Source organism: Mastigoproctus giganteus, chromosome 2 (assembly GCF_048544385.1).
Source record: "Mastigoproctus giganteus isolate SK-2022 chromosome 2, ASM4854438v1, whole genome shotgun sequence".
NCBI lineage: Eukaryota > Metazoa > Arthropoda > Arachnida > Uropygi > Thelyphonidae > Mastigoproctus > Mastigoproctus giganteus.
In genome coordinates, this window is record NC_143576.1 from 82741819 (window position 1) to 82768252 (window position 26434).

Consider the following 26434-nt stretch of genomic DNA (forward strand, 5'->3'; position numbering starts at 1 on the left):
GTTTCAGAGAACCTCTTATGATACAATGTTTAATAACATGTCGTCATATTTGTGGCATTAATTACGCGCTGTTTTCGTTGGTGAACTTAATTTTTGATAAGAAGAATGTGGTATTTTGGTCCTTTTCTCTCCAACAGCAGTCAGTTCTGCTACTGATTGCAGGCATGTTCGTCGGGTCTAAAGCTGACGTTTCAGTGAGTTAGTCAGGGCAGACCAATGAAAATTTTGCAAGCCCTTGTCACTAGAAGCTATGCAGTATATAGTGCATTGTCATTCTGAAACAGAGGTCCTCTCTTACTGCTTCCACAGTGTAGAAAGAGCAGAATTTTCCATATCAATGTTCATTCATTGTTTCAGGAATGATGGTTCGACTCCAGACAGTGACGGCATCTCCATCAAATTTTACATCCATTTTACATTTGGGATACAATACGCTTTTGTGTTTAACGTTCTGTGGGCATCCATGACCTAAAATCTCCATCGCATTGGAAAACTGCATCTGGTGATTTGTTACCATAATATAGTGTTCCAGTGACCAATTATGACGGGCGATGCACTAGACATGTCGAAATTGCCGCTCCCTATATATCGTGCTTCTTTTACTATCAGTTCCCCTGACCACTGAACTTCTGGTTGTTAGCAGTCGATGAGGACTGATAGGATCTACATAGCTGCCTGTCTGAAGATTTCCAAGATGTAGTAGTATCATGGCATTTCCATTAGCCACCATTGATCTAGGGTGTTGCAGTTTTGGTGCTAATTTGGTATCCTATGATGGCTCTCCATTTGAATTCGCTAAACTCAATGCATTGACCACCTATTACAATTTGTTTGTCTGATTTCCTGAACTGTGGATGACGCATATAATTGAGTTTCCCCAAGTTCTAATGGGGTCCCCGAAAACTAAGCGAATAGTAGTATTTATTGTGCACAAAATTATAAAAATTAATATGCAGTAATTCGAAACCAAATGCTCCCAGAAAGTTTAGGAGCTGAAGGCCTGAATGAATCTTTGCGGTTATTGAGGTGGCGCTACAACATAAAGTTTGGAAACCTCTGTAAGCAATAAAAAAATTAGCCCAATTTCTTTCTTTTTTTTTTTATAGAGGGCGCTTGAATTTGTTATTATTTGTTCCTAACGAAAAGCATGGCATCAACGAGGTCCTTACCTAATATTTTAGTTACAGGTAATTTTTTTTCTATTTTTAATATTTTAGTCACTAGATGAGTGCATTATGTCGAAAAATTACAGTTACATAATAGAAATTAAGCGACTGTCGAGACTGGTAAAATGCTATAACCTAGTTGCCCATATAGTACGTGCTTTTATTAACTAGTCGTGCCACGTGTTGTGGTTTATATATTATCACTATAATTTCCAAGTATTTTGCCACTGATAACCACCTGTTCGTTATTTTCATACAGAGTTTGTCGGTGTGCTTGAAACATAGTTTCTCAAAAATAACTGTAGCACATGCCTTATTTTAAGCATATGTTTGTCGCCAATCACAACGGAAATTGCTTTTATTATAATTTTTTTTTCTGGATTTGTCAGTGTTCTTGAAACGTACTTTCTTAAAAAATAACTCTGTAACATATGCTTGTCGTCAATCACAACGGAAAGCTACTTTTATTATATATATTTATTTATTTATTTTATTATTGTTATTTTTTCCAACCTAAGGTTTACAATGCGTCGGTTGGGAAACCAGGCCGTCATAGGAAAGTTTCCCGAACTGAGCAGTCCTCTATAATTGCCAAACCCACAATCGAGAATTCAGGAAAATAAAATAAATTTTCAGGTTTATATGATGTACAGTTTGAAATAACAGGAACTAGACATTTAGTACAATACCTGAAATACCAGGAACCTATGTCCATCTATAATACATGCATGTAAATAATATAAACTATGAGCAGTATTCTTCTCAAGAGTAAATTATTAAGTTTCCATGCAGAGACATGTTTATCATTTTGTTCTCTACTGGAGATTAGTACACTTGTGTCCAGACCATTTTATAGATAATTGGTATTATGTGTTGCTGATGCAATTTGCTTACTATCAGCATCACATAATACCAATTACTTGCTGCAATGTATCTCACTCAACAATCATTTCCAACTAAACCAATGAACCAACAAGACTTTACCTTAACATTGATGCCATAAAAAGAAAAGAAAACTTTTCTATCCCTTTTAATAGCTACTCTCAGATATACTATAAAAATTAAATCTGCTTGGGTTTTTAACAAGTTGTTTGTAGCAACTGGAACTGTTCCAGTTCAGTTCTTGTGAACAGACATAAGATTTATAAGTATGGACATAATATATTAGATTTGATAGTATATAGGCAGTCTCAGATTTATGCCATTTGTAACTTTAGAATTTAAAAACCTTTGCTTATTTTCCCATATTAAGAAGTATCATAAAAAAATTTAAACAGGATCTTGTAGTGTACCTGATGATCCTATTAATATTGAAGATCTCTGGTGCTGGAACAAAGGGAGAGCAACATTGAAAGCCTGTTATCTCCAGGGGGAGGTATAGTATTAACCCTGCTGTGCAGCAAGGGAACTGACAGGTCCCTCTAGAAAATAACTATTGATTCAATGGCTGAAACTTTTGCCACCCTCCTAAGTATAGGCAAAGTTTTATTTGAACAGTTTTGGAAGAGAATTACTATTGTTTAACTAGGAATTGTGTGTGCAAAGATCCTGCAGACCATTCCGACTACTATTTCCTCCTCCAGCTCTAACATGCTCATTTTGCTTTCATCTTATTGTAAACAAAACATTGCTGAAACCAAACCTACATATACATTGTTTTATGTTTATTTATTATACAAAATGCATTTTATTTTCCTCTTATAGCCCTTTCAAAGGGACTGCTTCCAAGGAGTTTCCAAGCTTTTTGGAAACTGTTTTTCATTTGTACAAAATACTGATGTTTTTTTTTTAGCATTTATGATGCAATGATTTATATGTAAGCTGCATACATGTAAAATACCAAAAATACTGTACTTGCAGAATTTCTGGTAATTTCTGTTTTGCTTAAAAAGGTTTTATGAAATTAAACTAAATATTTACTGTATATGAGGTGTGGAATAAAAAGAACACAAAAATGGTTTTATTTTAATTCAAAGTAATCACCACCTGATTGAATGCACTTATTACACCATTCTAAAAGTTTCTGAAAAGAATCAGCGAAGACGTCCAAAGAGATTATGTTCAGTTTGGCAGTTACATTTTTCTTTATGTTCTGACATCCTGAAATTTCTTTCCTTTGAAGACAATTTCCACACTGGGAAAGAGGAGGTCCACTGGTGCTAGACCAGTGAGTAGAGTGGCTCGTTGATCTGTACAAATGTACAATGTTTTGCCAGACAATGTCTTCACAACTGTGAATGGATGGGATAATTGTTGTATAACAAGAACTGGCTACCTTTCTCTTAAAATTGCAGCCTCACCTGGTAAATGTGCTTCAGTAGTGTTTGAGGCACCTGTGCATAGAATTCAGCATTGGCACTCTCCCCTTCAGCTACAAATTCCTTGTGAATCAATTGTACTTTGATTGTTGAAAAATATCATCAGCATAGTGTTGATCCTTGGATTTCTGTGAAGAAAATGTTTTGAACCTTGGTAACAATTTTGAAGTCTGCTGCATGCTCTGATGCTTCATTTCTAGGTCGTGTTGAAACACCCAACACTCATCACTAGTGACAATACAACCAAGGAAATTGGGATTGTCTTGACAAGTCCTTATGAAATCTTCACAGAATGACACCATTCGTTGCTTCTGCTCCTCTGTGAGATTGTGTTTTACAAATTTTGCACAGTCCTTCCTTTTTCCTAAATCTTCAGGCAGAATTTGACAAATCATATCCAGATCAGTCATCATTCTGAGGGTTGAACGATGAACTCTTCCCACAGTTTCCGAACTTTTGTAACCCTGTTCTCATTTTGAGAGGTTGCCAGGTGCCGACTTCTTGGGTCATTACAAACATCCTCATGTCCATCTTTGAACTGCTTATACCATTCAAACACTGTTTATGGTGATGAAACATTAAGTAATACACTTGTATTGCTTAATGGGTTCATCACTATAAACAGTTTTTTTATGTTTCTCTTGCATATTTTTTCCAGTTTAAAGCAAAATTTGATATTCATTTGTTGCTCCATTGCAAAATCATGACACAAAACATTAACACCAGTGACAAAACTGTTTGTTACTTGCAACCTGTCAGCCTACTGGACAGTCTCTCTGCTACCATCTGTTGGAGGAAGTTTGAATTACACTGAACCACTTACGTTTAATTTCAAAATCATTGAATGTGACCACAACATTTTCATTTATTTGTACACACACAATTATTACATATATATATATATATATACAATTTTATATACATTAACATTCTCGTTACACATATATAAGACATTATATTATACCTCCTGGTGCACTTCATACGTGTATCCTGGAGCCAAGGGTGGCTCCTAAGCAAAAACCCATCTCCACCTAGTTCTCCATCTGTTTTGGCATAGAACCTCAACAAATCTATCCTAAAAACATGTGCGAGGTATTTTACCACCACCAATATAAGACAGCTGTTGCCCGGTGCCCTTCTCTAGGCCCGGGTTTACGTTATGTATTTATGCTGAATGCACAAGTCCCACACCCACCAGATGTAGTGCAATACCAGTGGGTGTCAACAAATGAATTACTAGTGGAGAACATCCACAAATTATCCTCACTTACACCCACTAATTATTATATTAAACAGATATATACAATACTTTTTTTTTTAAATATGCTCAGAGTCTCTGAATTACTGAGAACCAAGAAAACAATATAATTGACATAAATCTTGTCAATAAGAATTGGCCAAAATCGGTGCAATATTAATTAACATAAATCAACACAATAGCAATCCATATAAGTCAACACAATAACAATTAACTTAAATCTTCTATTTACACATAAAGCTTTTGTCTTTTGGTCATTTGTGAAGTCAATTCCCAGAAGAAGCTGAAGTTCTTCAGCTTCCCAGAAGCTGAAGAAGCTGAGTCCTCAATATGAAAACTGATCTTGAGAAGGTTTGCAGAGCAGTAAAGTTATTATGGTCTTCAATTAAGATATTTACATTGTTCTCCAATAAGTTTGGAACCGCAGACATTAAATCTGTTCTAAGTTGAGAGTACAGTGGACAGTTCAGAAGTACATGAATCCACGTTTCATATTCCCCACATGTGCAGTACGGATCAGGCTCCAGGCCACGCTCAAATAACTTAGCCCGGAGAGACCCATGCCCTGTTAGCAGATAAGAAGTTGTCATAGAAGGTCTAAACCACGAAATAACTCCAGGGGTTGTTGAGAATTCCACTTGCACAATATACTTTCTTGTTACAAACCCAAATTCGCTCTCATCCCATCTTTTTTGCCAAACAACAGTAAATTCCTTCCAAAGCCTTTTCTTCTCCCTTTAAAGTCACTGGCTGGGTCAGTCGTAATTCCAAGCATTGTCTTAGACTGTCCTTTTTTTAGGTAGTAAATCAAACCCCGAAAAGCAATATATATATATCTACAGGAATCATACCACCAAATATTTGGAGTGCGTTGTTTGAAACAGTCTTTGGAATATTATTGATTGTCAAAAGAACTGAACTTTGTGTGGAAATAAGTTTCTGTTTCACTTTTACCTTTGATACTTTTTGGTACCAGACACTTGCTGTGTATGATATAATAGGCAAAAATATGGTTTTATAGTAAAGGTTCAAGGTTTTCTTTGATAATCCCCACTCTTTCCTTGAGACTCTGATAACTGAGGCTGTGAAAAAACGGATTTTGTCCCTGAGTTTTGACACGAGGCAGAAAACCGAGTTTATCATCTAAGGTGATTCCCAAATACTTAGTTTGAGATACATATGGTATTTGGATATTATTTGGTTGGATTTTGGGTGGTCTGTTGTGGCTAAAATGGTTCTTAAAAGTCATAAAACTGGTTTTACGGGGGGATATTTTCAGTTTGTTGACTGTAGCCGATGACATCAAGTCATCCAAAATAGGCTATATTTTCTCTTCAGTTATTCTCCTTGTGTTTTCATCAGCAACGATCACCAAATCATCTGCATAGGCTATCTTACTGATACCATTGTGTTCCCACGTTAACCACTGATCCAGCACAGCATTCCAGAGGAGAGGTCCCAACACCAATCCTTGGGGGTATCCTCTTGAAATCTGAGCCCAGTACGTAAGATGTTTGCCACCACCTTATATGTCTGTCGTTAAAGTACAATCGCATAACACTGTAGATATATGCATCACACTCTGCGGATCTCAAGCTCCCGAGGGCACTTAAAGTGTCAAAACGCGCCCTGAAAGTCCACAAACATAGCGAGTACATATTTAGCAGGTGAGTTGGACACATAGTTGGTCAGAAGATTTATAACGTCTTCAGTCAACCGTCCTCCTAGCCGTATTGTGCTTCTGAACATAACTGATGATCTTCTAGCATTTTTTGGATTCTTGGGGCTAACATTTGCTCAAACAATTTTCCCAGGTTTGCTAAAAGCGAAATAGGTCTGTAGGCCCGTGGATCTGATATTAATTTCTCAGGCTTGTGCAGTATCTTTAGTAGAGCTATTTTCCATTGATGAGGAAATATTCCTTCTAGTAAATACTTATTCATCAAATTTAAAAGAATGTGTGGAAAAAATTCAAAAATGACTGTGTTCTCAATCAGGTCAATACCAGGGCATTTCTTACCATTGAGCTTTGCCATGGCAGAGCCCAAATTCAGGAGTGAAAAGGGTTCAATGTCTGATGATCCTTCATACTTTTCATTATCATGACGTATTTGCATTTGTTCAGGTAAATCTAGATCCGATATATCTTTGGGAAATAGGTTGTTAATTATGGAATCCACCGTAGACATCCAATCTTGAGTCTCTTGACCATCTACTTTAACTGTGTTATAAACATCTCTGCAAGCCATTTTGTTCCTTGATATCCGGTAAAACAAGCCCCACGGTTCTTTATTTCCTATATCCTTTACAAAATTTTTCCAACAACTTTCTTTTGAGTTGGAAATTGCCTTTTGTTAGTTTTCCCTTAGAGTACTGTACGCTTTCCTGAAGGTCCGAACATCCTCGGCAGAAAGATGCCTATGTCACTGGAATTCTTTTCTAGCCTGTTGAACTTGCTTTCGCAGGTTACTTAAGTCTGAAGACCACCAAGGAACAGAAGTTCTTCTTGTCTGCTTTCTTTTGGTTGGGTACTCCATTGCCAAATACAGGTGGGTCTGGACGAAATTTATTTGTAAATTCCATTGCCGTCATAGCATTTAAACTATACAACATCTGCAGAGAAAATAGTGAGAAGGTAATCTCTGAATTTGATCCATTTAATGGTATTCATTGTGAAACATTTAAGATCGTGTGGCTGTGAATCATTATATTGCTGTCAAGGCTTCAAACCAAATAGTGCAGTGGTCTATTCACAACGTTTGGAATAACATCCCAGTCAGCTAGAATTTCATCTATTTTAATTGTGGTAAGAGTGACATCTATGTTTGATTTGCCATTCACAGTAGAGAATGTGAATGACTTGTCAGGCAAGTTTTGCACACTCAAGTTGTAGGATGAAATTAAATCCTCGAGAGCTAATCCTGTAGGGTTGGTAAAACCGCTGTGCCAGAAGTTGGATTTGGCATTTAGATCCGCTGTTATTATAAAATTTTTAGAAGTGAAATTAGTACATATATTGTCCAAATGATGGAGAGTCAATTGTATGTCTTCACTAGACGGACAGTAAACAGATGCAATGTAAAAATTTATGAAAGGTGTAGAAATCATTAAACAGGTCACAGTGTCTGTGCACAGACCTGTAATGTTGGTAACAACTAGATCATTGTTTATAACAACTATGGCACTTTTTGGAGGTTTGTCAAATGAATGAATAATTCTTGCTGACGTGGGAAAACCCATAACTATTTGCAAAGAATGAAAGGGTTCCTGTATGCAAATAATATCAAAATTATTTTCAAATGCTGTTATTCTAATCTCATCCATTGCCACTCTGCAGCGCTGACCATTTATCTGAAGAACTTTTATCCCCTCATATATATTACAGTCAATTCCAGTTATTTGGGACACATCGGGACTAGTGCATTTTGGCCTGATTAAGCGGCTGCCCCAATTATCCGAAGTTTCACGTAAATAGTTAAAAATACAGTGCCCCCCCCTTTACAATTGGTTCACTGTACAATCAAATCACGTTACGATGGAGTCACCATAGTAAAGTACCGTTCACTATACGATGTGTAATAAGCGCCGGTCATTGTGATCACGTTTGTGAATTGAATTTTAATTCAATTAAACAGCGATTCTAATTAGCAAAAATAGGAGGAATATTATCCACAGGCTATAAAAGTAAAGATATATTAAGTACAAATTTACCCTTTATTACCTTACCAATTAAAAAATTAAATGATACATGAAATTCGGAAGAATTAATATGTACATACTAACTAAACTAGTTGACATTTCTGTTCACTGTCATTTGTGGGTGGAAGTTAATTTAAAAAACCAAAAAGATAAGCAATCAATAACAAAGAACACGGCACACACAAATTGCAAGTAACACGATACGCGCAAGTGAGGACGGAGTAACAAATTAATAAGCTTTAAAAATAGGAATGAAGAGAAGATTCTGAAAATTATATTTTTATATGATTGAAGATTCCATAGAAGTGTAAACACATTTTACCATAATAACCCACAGAATTCCAGCTGTCGGTATTATCGCAAATTCAATAAGATCGAGTTTACTATCAGTTTATGATAGATTTCACTAACACAAAAGCCCAATAAACAGGTGACTGCTAATTGTTTTTATTGTTTTATGGTTGTGACCTCCAGAAATCCGAGCGAACTCGGAGACAATCATAGGGTAATCTTCAGTGCTGCGGTCTCCTGCCCCGATTAAATGGCATTTTGTCCCAATTAAGCGAAGTAAACCCTGGGCTATTTTCTCGATTGAGTTCTGTTTTTTAAGATTTGTCCCAAATAACTGGAATCCACTGTATTACCTAAAATTGGATTCTTATCAGCCAACGCTGTTGCTGAATTTGAACCATTATCACTCATGTTTGGTTCTGCTGTCTGTAAGTTGTACTGCTTTTAAGTATTCTGGACACTGGCATCCCTTACTGAATGATTGTAATATCTACCACTGCTCTTGCAGTTGATACATTTTGGAGAGTCTTCTTTATGGGGACAATCTCCATAGATATGGCCACCCTCTGCACAGTGTCCACAAGAAACTGCCTTATGCAAACAAAATTGTGCCGAGTGGCCATACCCCAAACAACAGAAACACTTGCTTACAATCGTAAACTTACGGAATCTGTGCTGCATATGGGTAGCAGTAATCCCAGATTAATTACCGTGTGTTACTGCTCTCAGGGTAGCAGAAAACAAAAAAGACCTGGGAGTAATTGTGCAGTCAGATATGAAGTTCTCTGAGATGCAGACAGGATGCCAGGATAGGTCATCGGGTTTTGGCTATGATATACAGGAACTCTAGCAGGGATAAGGAAGTGATTAACCTATTGAATAATAGGCAATGGTTAGGATGCATCTTGACTGCTGCATACAGGTCTAGAGGTCTCATTTCAGCAAGGGTGTAGAACTGCTGGAATGGGTGCAGAGAAGGGCAACAAAAGGATGGTCTTACCAAGAGGGACTTCAGTTCTGCAAATTGCATCATCTTGACTTTAATAAGAAAAAAAAGAATAATTTAGTACAACTGTTCATAAAATGAGGGTACCCATCGACTGAACTGAAGGATACTTTAAGAGTTAAATTTGTACAACTAAGATTTACAAGTTGTTAGCATAATTTATTCCTTTATCTGATATTCCTATAAAAGTTATAACTTTTTGTTGATTTCTTTTGCTCTTTTTTTTTTTTTTTTTTTGAGTAACAAACTACATTAAGAAACTTTTAGCACACAAACATAAATATTTGAAATGCTGCTAATCGATAGGCATTTAATAGCTTTATTAAATATTAATAATTTGTTTTAGGAACTCCAGGTACTGGAAAATCCACTCTCTGTGCTGAATTAAGCCAAAAGACAGGTTTGGAGTGGGTTAATGTTGGAGAAGTTGCAAAAACTGGTCAGCTGTATGATGGCTACGACGAAAAATATGAATGTGCTGTTATTGATGAAGACCGGGTATGATTATTAATGATTTTCCTGTAAATATAACACATTCATTTTATTTTTAGGCTTCTTAACTTTGGAATGTGTAATTAAAATATTAATGAATGCAAACCAAATTATTAGTATGAGTTGCAAAGACATCTCGTAGTCATACTAGAACAAGGATAACAAGAATGTGTAAATATACTTGAAATATCAGTTGTCATAAATTGCTTCATTTTAATAACACATATCTGCTGTTTTGCCCATTTCAGAAAACCAAATGTTTTTTAAAGATAAGTCAGTTTATTTTCTTGTTAAAGTAGGCCTTACATTCACTTTGCAGAGTAGTTTTGTATCCTTTTGGAAGAAATGAAGGAGCAGGATTACCTGATACTAATTATAAGGTTTTTATCAGACTAGCTCATTCATTTGTTCATTAGCTTCTAAAAAAATATAACATTTTTCATGGAGCAAGACTACCAGATTCCTTGTATAAAGGAATCTGGTATTCTTCATGAAGGCAAAGTACAAGAATAATGAAGATCTATACAGCTTCAGGACCATGAGGTAGGGGAACTTATATGAAAAAGAATATAATCCTCTTCCCAGTGTACAGATGAACTATATTAGAAGACTTAATAAAATCTTAACCTAAAGAAAAGATTATCTTCATTTTTTTTGACATTGGTGATCATGATCATGCAAGAAAGTTATGAATATTTCTCATAGCTATATGTTCATAATTGCATGCCCAGGTGGCAGTTTTCTTGTAGATAGAGCCCTCAGACATCATAAGTTGCCTCTTTGGACTACAGCTTAACAGAAAAGTATTGTTTTGATTGAAAAAAAAAAAACACCTACTAATTTCTGTATATTTCAGAACATTATGACCTCTCCTTCTGTGGATAAAAAGTTTAACATAATTGTCAAATCAGAGAACATGTAGGGTACAAAATGTGATATGTGGGAATAGCCTCCAAAGCAATATCATATACTTTATATCATCACCAAGGATCATTAATCTCTTGTCCCAAAGTACTGAATATGGTGCATTAGCAAAAAAAAAGAAAAAAATAAGGGGACTTTTGTGAGGCACTCCGTATCCCAAAGGAACATTGGTGGGCTACCCCCATGGATAACCATGGATCCTGCACTATATCCAGCTGCCTCACAAGATCTGCAGGAAAACATTACTTGGCATACTAAGTAGACAGATCATTTGGCTGGAGGAAACAGTACCCTTCACAGCTAGATGGAAGATTGAGCCACATGATCATCCTCCCACCACCATAGCCAGAGTTACTTATTACAAATGGTTCCTTCAGTCATAATGGATGCATTTTTTTTTTTTTTCTAATGAGGTATGGTTTTATTTGAATGGACAAGTAAACAGCCAAAATAACAGGTACTGGAGCTTAGAGCTTTGGTACAAGGAGGATTATTTGGCCTGTGTTCCTTACAGAAACAATTAACTTAGGAAGACACAAGTCTGGTAGTACAACCATTTTTAAGGAAAAGTTCTATTGACATTTCCAACAGGAGATGTCACTATGCATATCTGCTGAAAGTAAAAAGTTGTGGATTATGGCTGTTTCACTTTCCAGATATCACTTCCTGTTATTTATTTATTATTATTATTTTTTTTTATTGGAGTTACCTGAAGTATAGAATATGCAGAATAAATCCTCAAATGAATGAATTCAGGAAAAACATTAAAGTTGGAGTGGCCTGCATCAGAAAATAGCATTAACGAACCATTAACATTTTCTTTTATCTCCCTATAATACTTTAGTGACTTTTGCTAACCTAGCTATGAGCAACTAATCTGTTATGGGTCCATTGGTAATGTTCTGTCAAATGCCATTCAGTCTCTCTTGCTGGAGGCTTCTTTTTAAGCTATGTTAGAAAAATAAACTTTTTATTTCTAATTTGCAATCAAAAGAAGAAAATGTGCTCGTTTGTGAAAAGCAATCAAGTGTTCCGCTCATTGTAGTTTGCTAGACCTGCAATAGGATGTGCTATGCTTCATTGTCTTGAAAAATTTCTCTACATAAATTAATTCAGGATGGTCATATGAAATCAGAAGAATTCACAAGACAGTCTATAAGAATATTACCATATTTTATGGTATTTTGCAGATTCGAACAAGCAGTAAAAATGCCTAACCAGCAGCAGCACTATTCTCTTACATCATATAGAAAAGGCTTGAGTTTTATTTCTGTATTTAAAATTGGAATATACAGATAACATCTAAGTCTACATTTGGAAAGCAACAGTTACTTTATTGATTCTGTAATGTTCCAGAAACATAAATCCAGAATATTCAGCAACTGAAATTGAGAAATGCTTCCCATTTGAAAAATTAGTAGTTAATAATATAATTGGCTTATTAAGCAGCAAATATTTGAGGTCCTGATGAAAGAAGTTATAAGCAGACATTTGCCAGTTCTACCTAATAGAAATTGAGAACTTAATCATTTGCAAGTTGACTTCCCAGGTTAAAGCAACATTGATGATCGTCAATTTACCTTGTATCACTATTCCAAGTCTTGCAATTGGCATTCATTTTTCATTTTACTTCAGTTAACAAGATTAGCTGAAAAAATATAATTTCATATTTAAATAACCAAGATCGAAAGTTAGAGATATTGATTTCCAACAGGAAATAAGCATTGTATATGCTATCCGACTCATTCAAGCAAGGCTGTGGTGGTACCAGATACATAGTACTTTAAATGTAGCCATGAAAAATAAATAAATAAGGAAACTAGATTATATTGGCTCTGAATTAGTAGTGTATTTTTTTGGAAACTATTATTACTCAGATTTTGATAATATCATTGTATTTGATAAATTGTTTAAGTTAGAAACAAATGAGAGACTTTAGTGATAAGATCAAAGAACAGCCTGTAAAAAGATATAATTACAGGCCTGTAAAAAAGGCCTGTAATTATATCTGAAGGATTAGACTTTACGAAAATTAAATTTGTGTAAAACATATATTTTTTTTTGTTGTTGTTTTTTTTTTTTTTTTAGGAGCATTAGCAACTAAGGCCATATTGCTCTGGGAATATGCGGTGGTCATTCCCTGACCTTTCCACATCCTCTGTATTTGGTGGTGACGGGCTCGAACCCCGGTCTAATCAAGTGTGTGCTACTCCTTCCCACCTGGCTACGGAGATGCCCAAAAAAACATATTTAATCAATGAGCTTAATACATTACCTTACTCCTCTAGTGAGGATATAAAGTTTATTCAGGACCTCAATTATGATACAGGTAGTCATGTACCCAGATTTCTCAGTGAAACCTTTTTAACTTTCATGGTTTTTCTTTTTGCTTTCCTTTTTCAGGCTGTTAATTAAATACAAGGGTACCCGACTGTTCTACTGTCCTCTCTCTTTTCCTTTTGCCTTCATTTCCCCCTTCCCTTTTGAAGATGGTATTTTGAAAAGCATTCATCTTGCATTTTACCTCTTTAATTAGGATATCTTCATCAATAATACAGTGAATTCCGGTTATTTGGGCCACCGGTTAATCGGGGCAGCTGTTTATTTAGGGCAAATCTTAAAAAACAGAACCCAATCGAGAAAATAGCCAGGGTTTACTTCGCTTAATTGGGACAACATGCCGTTTAATCGGGGCAGGAGACCGCAGCACTGGAGATTACCCTGCAATTTTCTCGGACCGTACCACATGGTTCGGTTGGATTTCTGGAGGTCACAACCATAAAACAATTAGCAGTCACCTTTATTGGGCTTTTTTGTTAGTGCAATAAACGGATAGTAAACTCGATCTTATTGAATTTGCGATAATACTGACAGCTGGAATTCTGTGGGTTATGATGATGAAATGTGTTTACACTTCTGTGGAATCTTCAGTCATATAAAAAAATTAATTTTCAGAATCTTCTCCTCATTCCTATTTTTAAAGCTTCGTAACTTGTTACTCCGTTCTCACTTGCGTGCATCGTGTTACTTGCAATTTGTGTGTGCCGCGTTCTTTGTTATTGATTTCTTATCTTTTTACTGTTTTAAATTTTAACCGCCACCCACAAATGTCAGTGAACAGAAATGTCAACTAGTTAGTATGTACATATTACAGTACATATTAATTATTCCAATTATCACATATATTCTTCTGATTTTCACTTATCATTTAATTTTTTAATTGGTAAAGTAATAAAGGATAAATTTGTGCTTAATATGGCCTTACTTTTATAGCCTGTGGATAATATTCCTCCTATTTTCGCTAATTAGAATCGCTGTTTAATAGAATTAAAATTCAATTCACAAACGTGATCACAATGACTGGTGCTTACTACACATCGTATAGTGAACAGTACTTTACTATGGTGAGTCCATCGTAACATGATTTGATTGTACAGTGAACCAATTGCAAAGCGGGGGTCCATTGTATTTTTAACTATTTACGTGGAACTTCGGATAATTGGGACAGCCGCTTAATCGGACCAAAATGCACTGGTCTCGATGTGTCCCAAATAACCGGAATCGACTGTATTTGGTACAAATTTATGGTTTTATCAGTTCTTGTTTCCTGTAGGAATGGACGTAAATTTTCACATATCTTTACTCCTTGGTTTGTTTTAGTAATGCCTCTTGCTATTATGATTGTTTAAATGTAATACTTCCTTTTGGTTTAACTTACTGAGACATAATCTAGCTAAGTTTACAGTTAAAACAATATTTTTTTGTCAGTGGGATTTTATTAGGAAACCTTTTGTTCCACTCTACGGAAAAATAGCAGGTCTTGACGCAGAAGCAATGGGCTCTCCTACTGCCCCAGTGTGTGGTAGTCCCAAAAGCCATGTTTTAATTTTGTACAGAGTCCAGTCTGCTTCCTCATGTCAAGGATGGGAGCCACCCAGCAAATTTCCAGGCAAGTTTTGTTAAAAAGGCCAGTCATACAACAGCAAACATTGGCTTTGCAAAGGTGACTCAAGGCAGGTTTGAGAGAATTCTTACAGGCTACTGTAACAAAACTAAAACACTTGTATTTTGAATGAGATTTTTTTTATTTGTACTTAAAAGTAGTCATGGGCAAATTATATGATTATAAAATTAGAAGAATTCAGTCCAATGTTATCACAACTAAAGTACTGTTACCATTTGACCGATACTTTCACTGGGTGACTCTTGTTGTCAGTTTCGTAATCAATGAATTTGCTTATAATTGATTAGCAGTCATTCGCTTATGCTCACCACTACTTAAAACCTCTGCTCCAGATTTCACTTCTATTTTTGCATTGTTTTTCCTTCTGCACGTAAATTTGTTTATATCCAGTCAATTATCATCTTATTGTACTCACTCAACTCTCCAGAGTAGTAGTAGAAAAATATATTTACCTCCATTTCTATTACTGATCTGTGGAAAAGTTGGAAAATCTTCAGCAGTTACTCTCGACATTTGTAAGATTTCAGTTGTGTTTGTTAAAAAGGCCTTCTTTCTTATATTTCTTCTTTCCATTTTTCTCTGTGATTAGTCATGGCACTTGCTGGTTCTCTGGTTTCACTACCCAAGTTTCTGTTTTTTCAACCTGTCTATTAATGATATGAACTTTTCCCATTGGCTGTAAATGCTATCTATAGTTTTGCTGATGGTAAGTCACTACATTCCACTTTCTAGTTCAACAAACTCTGCTCTACACAAGCAGACAACACCTTGAATGTTCACAGTTGCTAAATATTCTACAGATGGAGAAAGAAAACTTTATTAATTTCAATATGTCCAGGTCTGTGTTTTTTTTTTTTTTTTTTTTCCACATAGAAATTTGTTGCTGCCATGGTCATCTTTGACAACATCCAGATTTCTATACAATATCGCTAATCTTTCGTTGCATTAAAAAAATTAGGAATTTTCTCTTTGTGGTACTTGTAAATGCCTGATTACAAATCTCTGTTGCCATGAATTGTCTCCCCCCCCCCCCAGAATTTCTCTTAAACTCCTAGATTTTATTCAAAAGAGAACAATCAAATCAGGTGGATTAATTGAATCCTCTTAATGTTTTACAAACTTTCTGTTCTTTCTAACAGCTTTTCTTCTTATTTATAAACTGAAAATTACAATCTGCAGAAAAAATTCATTGTTTTTAGGTATCTCGGTCTTTTCAACAGATACAGTTGGTTGGGGATTTATTTGGTGTATCAGCATCTATGGCCATAGTGTGCCATACATATGGTAAGTATGGATGTTATTTCTTGCAGGTAGGGATAATTTCCTAACCATGGCTATAAAATTATTATTATTATTTTTTTATTAGCTAAAGGAGGTGATATATATTAATCCTTACATACACAGTAATAGATATCCACTGTGATAGGGCTGACCAGGCTAGCAGGGTGGGTAAAGTGCCTGCCTGCCTGGCAGCCCAAAGGTTGTGGGTTCAAATCCCGCCTCGGGCTTGGATATTACAATGGTGCCGTACTCTCTGTACCATGGCCACAATACACGAAGGAAGGAGGAAAAAACTGGTTCCTTCGTGTATTGCTCACATCATACGATAAAATAAAATTTTAAAAACTGTGATAGGATTCAGTAAAATCTATTGTGCATGAGGTTATTATAAAAAAAAAGTAATAAATACATTTTAGTGCAAACCTATTCGGCATAAGCAAAAAGAAACTTCCCATTACCTATTTGTAATTTATCTAAGCTTTCTTTATACTTATTCAGGCTACCCACTTCTACAACAGTGGATGGAAGTTTGTGCTTACAATTTCTTTCATGAGGGGAAAGCATATTTTTACAAATTAAATTTATGCCCCCTGTGTGTGTTGTCTGAGCAAGCATAAGGATTCCAATCAGAATTTAGTTCACCAAATCTGTTCAAAGCTTAAGCATTTGATCAGATCTTGCAGGTGCCTCGTTTCCAGAACTGAAGTCTTTCTTGGCAGAGTAACCTTGACTAATGTGGTTGCTCTTCTCCACACCTTCCCAAAATGAGCCTTCCAGACCTGTAGGCAGTACTCAAGATGCCTTATACAACAGGATAATCATTTCCTTGTTCTCAAATTTGTTTTGATATTAAAAGCATGCAATTTAAGTTGAATTTACGGTAAACCTATGTTTGATTTAGCAAAAAGTTATGCATTGTCATTTTAGGCCAGTTTTCTCCCCCATTTGAATATACAATCTTATGCCAAATTATTTGTTTTTATTTAATTTGGCATTAGATTAGATTGAATAATCCTAGATACAATTCATTCCTTTTTTTCAGGCAGGTTAGCATGTATGTGCATAAAGTGCCTGTTGTCTCTGTCCACATGTAATAACTCTACTCCTACTGCATGATTTCCATATTTTGCTGTCAAAATGGGACCAATAGAAATCTGGAAATTATTATTTGTTACCATGTACTGATTGGAGAAATGAAATGCACTGCATACATTAACTAACTTGTTTATTATTCCATACTGTTCTTGAGACATAAATCTTAAGATGCAGACTGGATGTTTTGATAAAGGTACATTCTGTTTCCAGTAGATGTTAGAGAAGAAAAAGGAATGTACTAGTCTGAAATTTTTATGTTTGCTTATATAACTTTCACATACATTATCAGCATCAAATTTTTCAGCTTATAACAAGTGTAACAACATTAATGTGTGTTAATGCACACTTTTTGACTTTGAACTGAGAAGGAAAGATTAATATACTTATTTTCAAACTTTAAGATGAGAAATCCTTTGCTACAAATTTTATTTTGTTCTCAAATTGCCTTGTCAATTAATACTTATCTGCCATAATTGACTAAAATAAAAAAATTCTGTTATATGATAGTTTTTTTAACTATACCCCCTTGCAATCCAGGGAATTGATCCATTTGAGGCAACCTCCATACTAGGCTTAGTAAAGCAGGTAGTCAGATACCAGCAATTAGTGTTTATGTAGTTTAGCAAGAGAATGGACCCAATATCTTGCTGAACTACATGCCTGGGCACCATGAACACTGCCACTCTGCTGGAATGTTCATGCATAACTGTCTAGAATGAACCAACAACCAGAAAGATTTGAGCCAAAAAGAATTGTGCATTTTAACAGATGGGACCATAACCAGCCAAATGGCAGTGTATTATATGGGAATATACAATGTATTGGCATGGATGGGGGTAAAGACAAGCAGCTTATAGGCACAGGGAAGCCATTTGGCAAGTGGAAAAGAAGGTCACCTGATCTAGTGAATCCTGGGTCCTGTTATTCCATGCTTACAGCAAGAATCAATGGACCCATCATGCTGCTTTTGTGGTACACATTAAGTCCAGGGATACTGCTGGTTCAACATCAGAAATGCTGACGTCGACTAGAACACTGTTGCCAACCAAATATATTCCTTCATGCTTACAGTTTATCCATCTGCTAGAATAACCTTGCCATACATCATTGGTCTGTTTGGTCATCAAATCTCAACCCACTTGAGCATTTGTGGGATGTAATATTGCATCCCTGTAGAACATTTTTGGCACCAATGACTTCTGGCTGTTCTGTGAGGACTAGAAGAAGTGCTACTCACCATTCATTGTATGTGTTTACTTTTAAAGTCAAACTATATCTTTTCATGTGTACATGGAATGATTATTGATACGCAGATAAAGTATGCAGATTAATTTAGGTTTTCCCAAGTATAAAATATTGACTTTGATGACAAACACATTAGGTAACTCACATGGGTGTCGTGGTGTGCAATACTTGACTTCATTAACATAGAAATGATCAGGAGACCTTGAGGTGGGTCTTGACTGTAGCATCCCAAAAATACCCAGTTAGGGCGAGATCTAAATACAGTAAACCCCCGCTATTCGCGGTATCTGTATTCGAGGTTTCGTGGTCGCTGATTTAATATAAAATGAAACCTAAAAAAATGTGAATTTTAAAGCGCCATGAACATTTTCCGCCATAAAAATACATGGGCGTGGCTAAAATTATCTTTCCCGGTCAAAACAGCGCTCGGTGGGGGGTGACAAAATCACGAGTGTGGATGTTTCTCGCTAATCCTTGTTCAGTATGTGTTATGCGCTTGTCATGGAAGGTTTCATCATTTGCTTTTAATTTATATGCTTATAAATTGAATAAATTTATAAATTGATTTACTTACAAAAATGATAAATCTACCGTTTTGCAGTGTAAAACAGACTTTTTCGAGTGTGTTAATGGAAGAAAGTGGCTTTATTGTGGACAAGTTCTTTCTAACCAGTACAAAAATATGGCTACGAATAACAAGGAAACTGTGAAAAGATCAAAGAAGGTGATGACATTAGCGAATAAAATTGAGTTATTGGATAAATTTTCTAATGGTGAAAGTGTCTCCTCGGTGGCAAAACATTATAAAATCAATGAGTCAACGGATCCGCCGAAGTGTCCGTGAAAATGCGCTAATTGTTTCAAAAATTTGCTCTGTAACTCTTGATGTTAAATTAGAAAAAAAGAACCGAACTCAAAATAAAATTCCGTTAAGTTCACTCATCATTTGTGAAAAGGCAAAACTCCTTTATCAACACTTTAGCGAAACTGGTGATAGCACTGGCGGGATAAGTTTTTTAGTTAGCAAAGGCGCTGGTTTGAAATTTGTAATAAATATTACATTTAATATTAAATTGTTTCTTATTTTCATTTCGATGCCATATGCTTGCATTTCACTATGTACATAGTCATATTATGAAGGTACATATAATACATACATACATAGACAAAATAATTTTAGACTAGTTTTTCTTATATACAGTATTTCATACTTTGGAACGGAACCCCTTTATTACTATGGGAGCCATAACTCAGTATTCGTGGCATTTTTCAGGAATGTAACCCCCGCGAATAGCGGGGGTTTACTGTAGTAAAATGGTCAGTCCATGTGCTTAGTATTCATTTGATATCAACTTGTCAACCAGCAATGCCCAGTAGATATGGCATTATTATCTGAAAAGAACTGTTGTGGCAGGATTTTGCTCTCTCTCTAATGAAGCCAGGATTCCCTTGAATCCTCTGTGAAACACAGATGATTTTATACATGTCTTTCTGTAGCTGAAAAGAACACTTATTGTATTGATTCCAAAATCTATTACAGATGACATTGCACCAATCCCTAATGCCACATTTTGTTATCAGCCTTTAAAGTCCTGGAATTGTAAATATTATACACTGGTGTTCAAAGAAAGTGCATCACCTAGGAATTTCATATTTCTAATCCTTTTTTGCAATGGTATGTTACATTAATGACTAGCATCGCAAATAGATATAAACAAAAGATATAAAAAAATTGAATGGCAAATGCCTAAAAAACGGTACTCACCTTGTATAAATCTGCAATAAATTTATTGGTAAATGGTGGCTGAATTTAGTTTGGAAGAAGCATTAAAAAGAACTAAGGCAGAGAATGGGGTAAAAATATTTTTAACGCAAAACTTCCCTTCAACCTCTCACCGCCTTGGAACCTAAAATTCCCACGTGTCAAAAAGAGCATCACGAGAGTATAGACCAACTTTAAATACAACACGCGCTCACTTCTCTTCCATTTGCCAACTGATGACGGTTCATTTAACGAAGGTCTCTCGCAACGACTATTGGCACCACCAGTCTTCTCTTTTATTTCATTCGCGTCCTTCAACCTTTTTATGACAACCAAGGATTGGAGATCTGCACTTCTACTTCCTTGCGCTCATTTTAAAATTTGTTTAAAAATATTTTTACCCCATTCTCTGCCTTAGTTCTTTTTAATGCTTCTTCCAAACTAAATTCAGCCACCATTTACCAATAAATTTATTGCAGATTTATACAAGGTGAGTACCGTTTTTTAGGCATTTGCCATTCAATTTTTTTAGTCAGTTTGTCACGGTATTATAAGACTACTATAATTTCACTATCGTCAAACAAAAGATATTTATTAATAGTTAAGGGAAAGCAAAGTAATATTTGACAGGTGCTTTCAAAATATTCCAAAATGAGTTTTATACAACAGTTTTGGTAAACAACAATTATGGCTGAAATGTTATCCGAAGCCATCGACTGATTACAAGACACTCTATAAGCAATATGATGGAGAGAACATCTGTCCTCACGTAAAACAACAATAGCACTCTTTCTCCGTGGCGTCAACTGCACGTAACTCACCATCCTGACACAAGCAAGGAATGACTTCAACTCTTGCAGAGCATGCTTATATAGCTGAAAGTAACAGTTGATGCAATCTGTAAGAAATACTTACGTTATTCAGACGAAAATTACAATTTTAAGGGGTGATGCACTTTCTTTGAACACCAGTATTGCAATAATACATAATTTTACAATTTCAATAGGAAGTTTTCACTACTGTATTTGTTTTCATATAGGTTGTTGATGAACTGGAAGATAAAATAAATGAAGGAGGAAAAATTGTGGACTACCATGGCTGTGACTTCTTTCCTCAGCATTGGTATGATATTATTTTCGTCTTGAGGACAAATAATACCATTCTTTATGACAGATTGGTTGCAAGGTACATTAATTTGTTCTCTCTATATATATTTTTTTATTTGACATATTTGTACCCTCTAATTTTATATAATGTTATTAGCCCCCCCACACACACACACACACAAATAAGTTAAAATGTCTAGTGATTTCTTTGGTGCAGCAGTGATTCTCAAATAGGCATGTTGTGTCCCTTTCCATCAAGAGAGAGACACACACTGGTGTACAATATGCTTTACTCGCATTAAAATCTGATAGGATCTTTTGGGTATGAATTATACTTTTTATCAAATGAGATCTTAAAAGATATTGTTAGGTTTAATAGGATGCATGCATATGACAATGTCGATTTTAGGTATAATTCACGCCTGAAACTCCTCTCAGATTGGTATATTTTAGTTTATTATTATAAATATTTCTGATGATTATGGCCTATTGAATAATAAGCTCTATTCTTCGTATTAAGGAAAAGTCAATTTAGCTGATGTTTCTTTGTGCATTATAAATTAGCATTTCCTATTTCCCCAAATTTGAGAGAAATTTGTTTAGCAAAAGTACAACTTAAAATTCATTGTCATTTCATTTAGGTTGTTGCAGGTGAGGACATCTTTTTTGCCATATTTGAGCAAATATTTTTCAAAAGTGGTGGCATTTTTGACTGCATCTTTCAAGACATAGATGGTAAGGCTTCACAGACATCCATGTTTAAGCACATAGCATCTTATGAAGTGTAGGCTGGTCTATTTAGAACAGATCTATTTGCATTTTTCAGTGATGCAATTTTACTCAAATTAGCCATCAGGCAGCCCTTTACAGATGCACGCATTTTTTAAGACTTGCATTGTAAATTTTTTTTATTTTTTAGGAGCATTAGCAACTAAGGCCATATTGCTCCGGGGATATGCGGTAGTCGTTCTCTGACCTTTCCGCATCCTCCGTATTTGATGGTCGCGGGCTTGAATCAAGAAGCGTGTGCTATGCCCACATTGTAAATACAGTAGGTCCTGAATTTAACGGATGAAATTAATGTAGAACCTATTTATATCTGATAGTGTCGCACATCTGGCTGATGTGCTGACAATTCCTTCTAATTAAATAAAGGCTGTTTTACTGCTAGATAATGCACCTGCTCACCTTAATGCTGAGAGAATTAAATGTGTTTTTCTGCCTCCTGATACAGCCGATGGATCAGGGTGTAAGAGGTTGTATAGGAAGAAATAGAAGATACAAGAGGCACCAGGACACTGCAAAATTTACATGCATACAACGTCAGATTTGCTATCTTCAATTAGCAGCTGTGTGGAAAGATATGAAGGTACTAGCTTTGCCAATGCTTAGAAGTTGTTGCATCTAATTTTCAGGACACTCTTCTGAGGGCCGGCAACAAAAGTGGAACAGTGGTTCGAAAATGATGAAGGTGATCTGGGCTATCAAATTTTTTCTGAGGAAGAGATTGCAGAACAATAATGATAACAAAGAATCAGTTAGACCCCATCCTAAATTGTCTGTTATAAGACAACATATGGATGACATCATACATTATATTGAATCATCATCATCATCAGAGCCTGATGTGCTTCCTTATTATGAACATTTTAGAGAATTTCGATCTACAGTAAAAAGGAAGTAGCACCAAGGTGTAAGGCAACTGAAGCTTGATGATGATTTCTTCAAGACCACTTCGTCAACTGGACCTGTTTCACCAGAACCCTTTACCAGCAAGGAATTAACACCTCTCCCTCCATATGACAGTTGTTTCTGACTCTGAACATTGTAATTCTTTCAATTAAGTTAATATTGAAATTATATTGAAAGGTACTATGCACCATCATTTCTTTAATATTTTCTACTCTTACCATAGGCAGATAAGTCCTGGATGAAATTGCTCATTTCATCCAAAATTTTTGTAGAGAAGAAAGTTAAATATGTAAGCATCATTTGTTAATTTCATAATATTTAGTTTAGTGTAGGCTAGGAAAAATTCCTTGAGTTACACAGTTAACATGGTTGTGAAATAAGGCAAAAGCTCCTTTTCCCATTGGATTAATGTTTTAACGACAATTTTTTATTAAATACATACATTAATCTGTTTTTACTCCTGCATTTTCAAAAATTAATAACTTTTGAGTTATTATTTTTTTTCCCTTTGAATGTGTACAATAGCCCTGGCCATCATACAATTAGTAGGTGTAACATTTCCTGCTATAATAAATAAATAGAAAATATTTGCAACAAACACCGCCAGTTGTGTAGCACCAGCAATTTCTTTTACTAATGGTAAATCTGAATGTGTTTACTGCCCCAACCAGCCATAGACCCTCCTCATATATCTTTGGTTGCTTGAGGCTATAAATATTGCCACAATTGTGAATTCAAAGTTATGCCTCTAAATATTTAAAAAAAAAAAATAAAAAAAAATTTTTTTTTTTTTTTTGAATCAATATTTGTGAGATAACTGCACTTGCTATTTCAGTGCCCCACTGCTGAATAAATTATCTGTTACATTTTTGGATAACCTTTATCTGCAGATAAATAATCTCAAATTCATTTTGTAGAGTTTTAATTCACCTATATCAGTAATTTTCCTATAATTGTACTCCCTTTTTTTTTCCCCTATCAAAGAGGATACAAGGGTAAGAAATTGGAAGATAACATTCAGTGTGAGATTTTCCAAACGATCCTAGATGAAGCTCGGGAAGCATACAATCCAGGCATTGTCTTTGAATTACAAAGCAATACTCCAGATGATATGGAAGGAAATCTCGACAGTGTGTACGAATGGATAGAAATTTGGAAAACCAGGAATGTACATGGATAGCAAGGTGATATTTAAAGTGCTTGCACTGAAATTCCATATATTATTTAAAGATTGGCTGTTGTCCTATGCTTAAAATGGGCACAAAGACATGCAAGCTGCTTTTGTATATGGACATTTTGTAAAATTAGAAGGTAAATTAAGTGTATGAATTGCTGATGACAAAGAAATTGTTTGACAGATCATGAAGACTTAAAAAAAAAAAAAAAAAAAAAAAAAAAAATCTGTGCTGAATATTTGATAAGTTAAAAGTAGACAAGCTGTTATCTACTTTTATTAATTATAGCTGCAATAATTTGTTTAGTAGTTTTGATATTCAAAGGTGTGGACAGTATATCCATTACCAAATACGAGAATCTGTTGAAAGGTGTCAGAATTGAAGACCTCTTTTCACTTTAATAAACATTTACTGCTCTTTTTGTTTTTCTTCCTTTTGTGTTCAATATACAGGATCTTTAGAGAGAGGGGGAAAAAATGCTAAAACTATATGTTGATTAGAATAGCTAATATTGAATATAAGTTCCTTTACTGTTAATACCTGGGAGGGTTAATTTGTAGAGGAGGTTTTTCACTTGGTGCCAAGTTTTATAGAATCTTTGAAGAACAGGCATGCTGTTAAAAGCCAATGTCCATCCTTCTTCACAACAGTAAAGTAAACTCACTTGTGGTTCTACTGAAACAACTGATAACAGCTATTGTATGCTTTATTATCAAAGCAGTTAAGAGCCCATAAGAATTAAAACCCGTCAGCACATTATCAAAATACAACCAAACCATTCAGCTTTATAACTGAGGGGGAGGTTATAAATTCTTTCAAGAGTAAAACCTGCTGCATTCAGATAGTCTAAGAATGATCTACCAGACAGAAGTATATTCTAAAATAGTAAATCTGGAGCATGCATACTAGTGTTTTTCATATTTAATCCTGCACTGCCAACATATAGTCCATTTTTTAAAATTGATTCCTCCCACATATCTTTAATGATTATATAGAAAATCAATATTTAGTAACTTGTAATTAATAGAAATGCTGTTTTCAATCCAGTAAAAATAAATTCTTTTGTATTAAAAAAAAAAAAAGGCATCTGAGATGCTATGTGTGTGTATATATGGAAAAGCACTTGGTTGATTTTGTCCAGTAGCAGGTGATCTCAATTAGTAACTCTACTTCGTGTTTTTGATGAGGGACAAGCAAGTCCTCATAAAAATTAACTTTTCACTGATGTCAACTGTTAGAAAGTAGTGGTATAAGAATTAGTACTCACAGGGTACTACTGTGAGAATCTCTTGCAAGAATTTATACAGAGTACTCACTTTAAAATAGTACAAGTGCTTTTCCATGTACAGGAGTGAAAAATATGGTATATATTTTTCACCCCTTAAAAATACGTAAGAGTTTACCTCCATACTCTCCAATTAAGACCGACTTAAAAATGCATAATAACTTCTTTAAAATAATTTAATGTATTCATCACTCTTAGCACATGACATGACTGAAGACATTGTGTCAAATAAATCGTAGTTTAAAAATGAAGATAAATGCAACACACGACAATTTAAGTGGGGACCAAGCTTTTCAACCTCGGTCTTGTTCACAGGTTGGAAAACTAATGTGAGCTATGTATATGCTTCAATATAATAAATTATTTTAAAGAAGTTATTATACATTTTTAAGTCAGTCTTGGAGAGTATGGTGCAGAAGTATTGACAAAACGTAGGATACATTAGGCCTTTGTAGCTCTTAGTTTCATAGTAATCATTTTTCAACCCTGAAAATTCTGTTTCTTATGGTCCAAACAAATACTTGAGGCACAAAGTGATGTATAGTTCTTTTCTGTGTGAACATAACAGAAGGGATGGTTCCTCTATCAAAATGGAGTTGGCTGTAATTCCCAGAGGACTTGAATGTTCATTGAAGGCACCAAATCATGATTTTACATGTGTAAAATGAGAAATCA

General features: G+C 35.1%; 1 protein-coding gene across 1 annotated transcript; it reads left to right on the forward strand.

Moving 5' to 3' along the window:
• The first annotated feature begins 1100 nt into the window (after positions 1 to 1100).
• Positions 1101 to 24620, forward strand: Ak6 (adenylate kinase isoenzyme 6). The gene is made up of 4 exons (XM_090368551.1): positions 1101 to 1187; positions 10085 to 10236; positions 21541 to 21686; positions 24284 to 24620. Exons 1-4 carry the CDS (start codon positions 1148 to 1150, stop codon positions 24477 to 24479), a joined length of 534 nt encoding a protein of 177 aa, XP_090224677.1. The 5' UTR covers positions 1101 to 1147; the 3' UTR covers positions 24480 to 24620.
• Positions 24621 to 26434: the final 1814 nt, after the last annotated feature.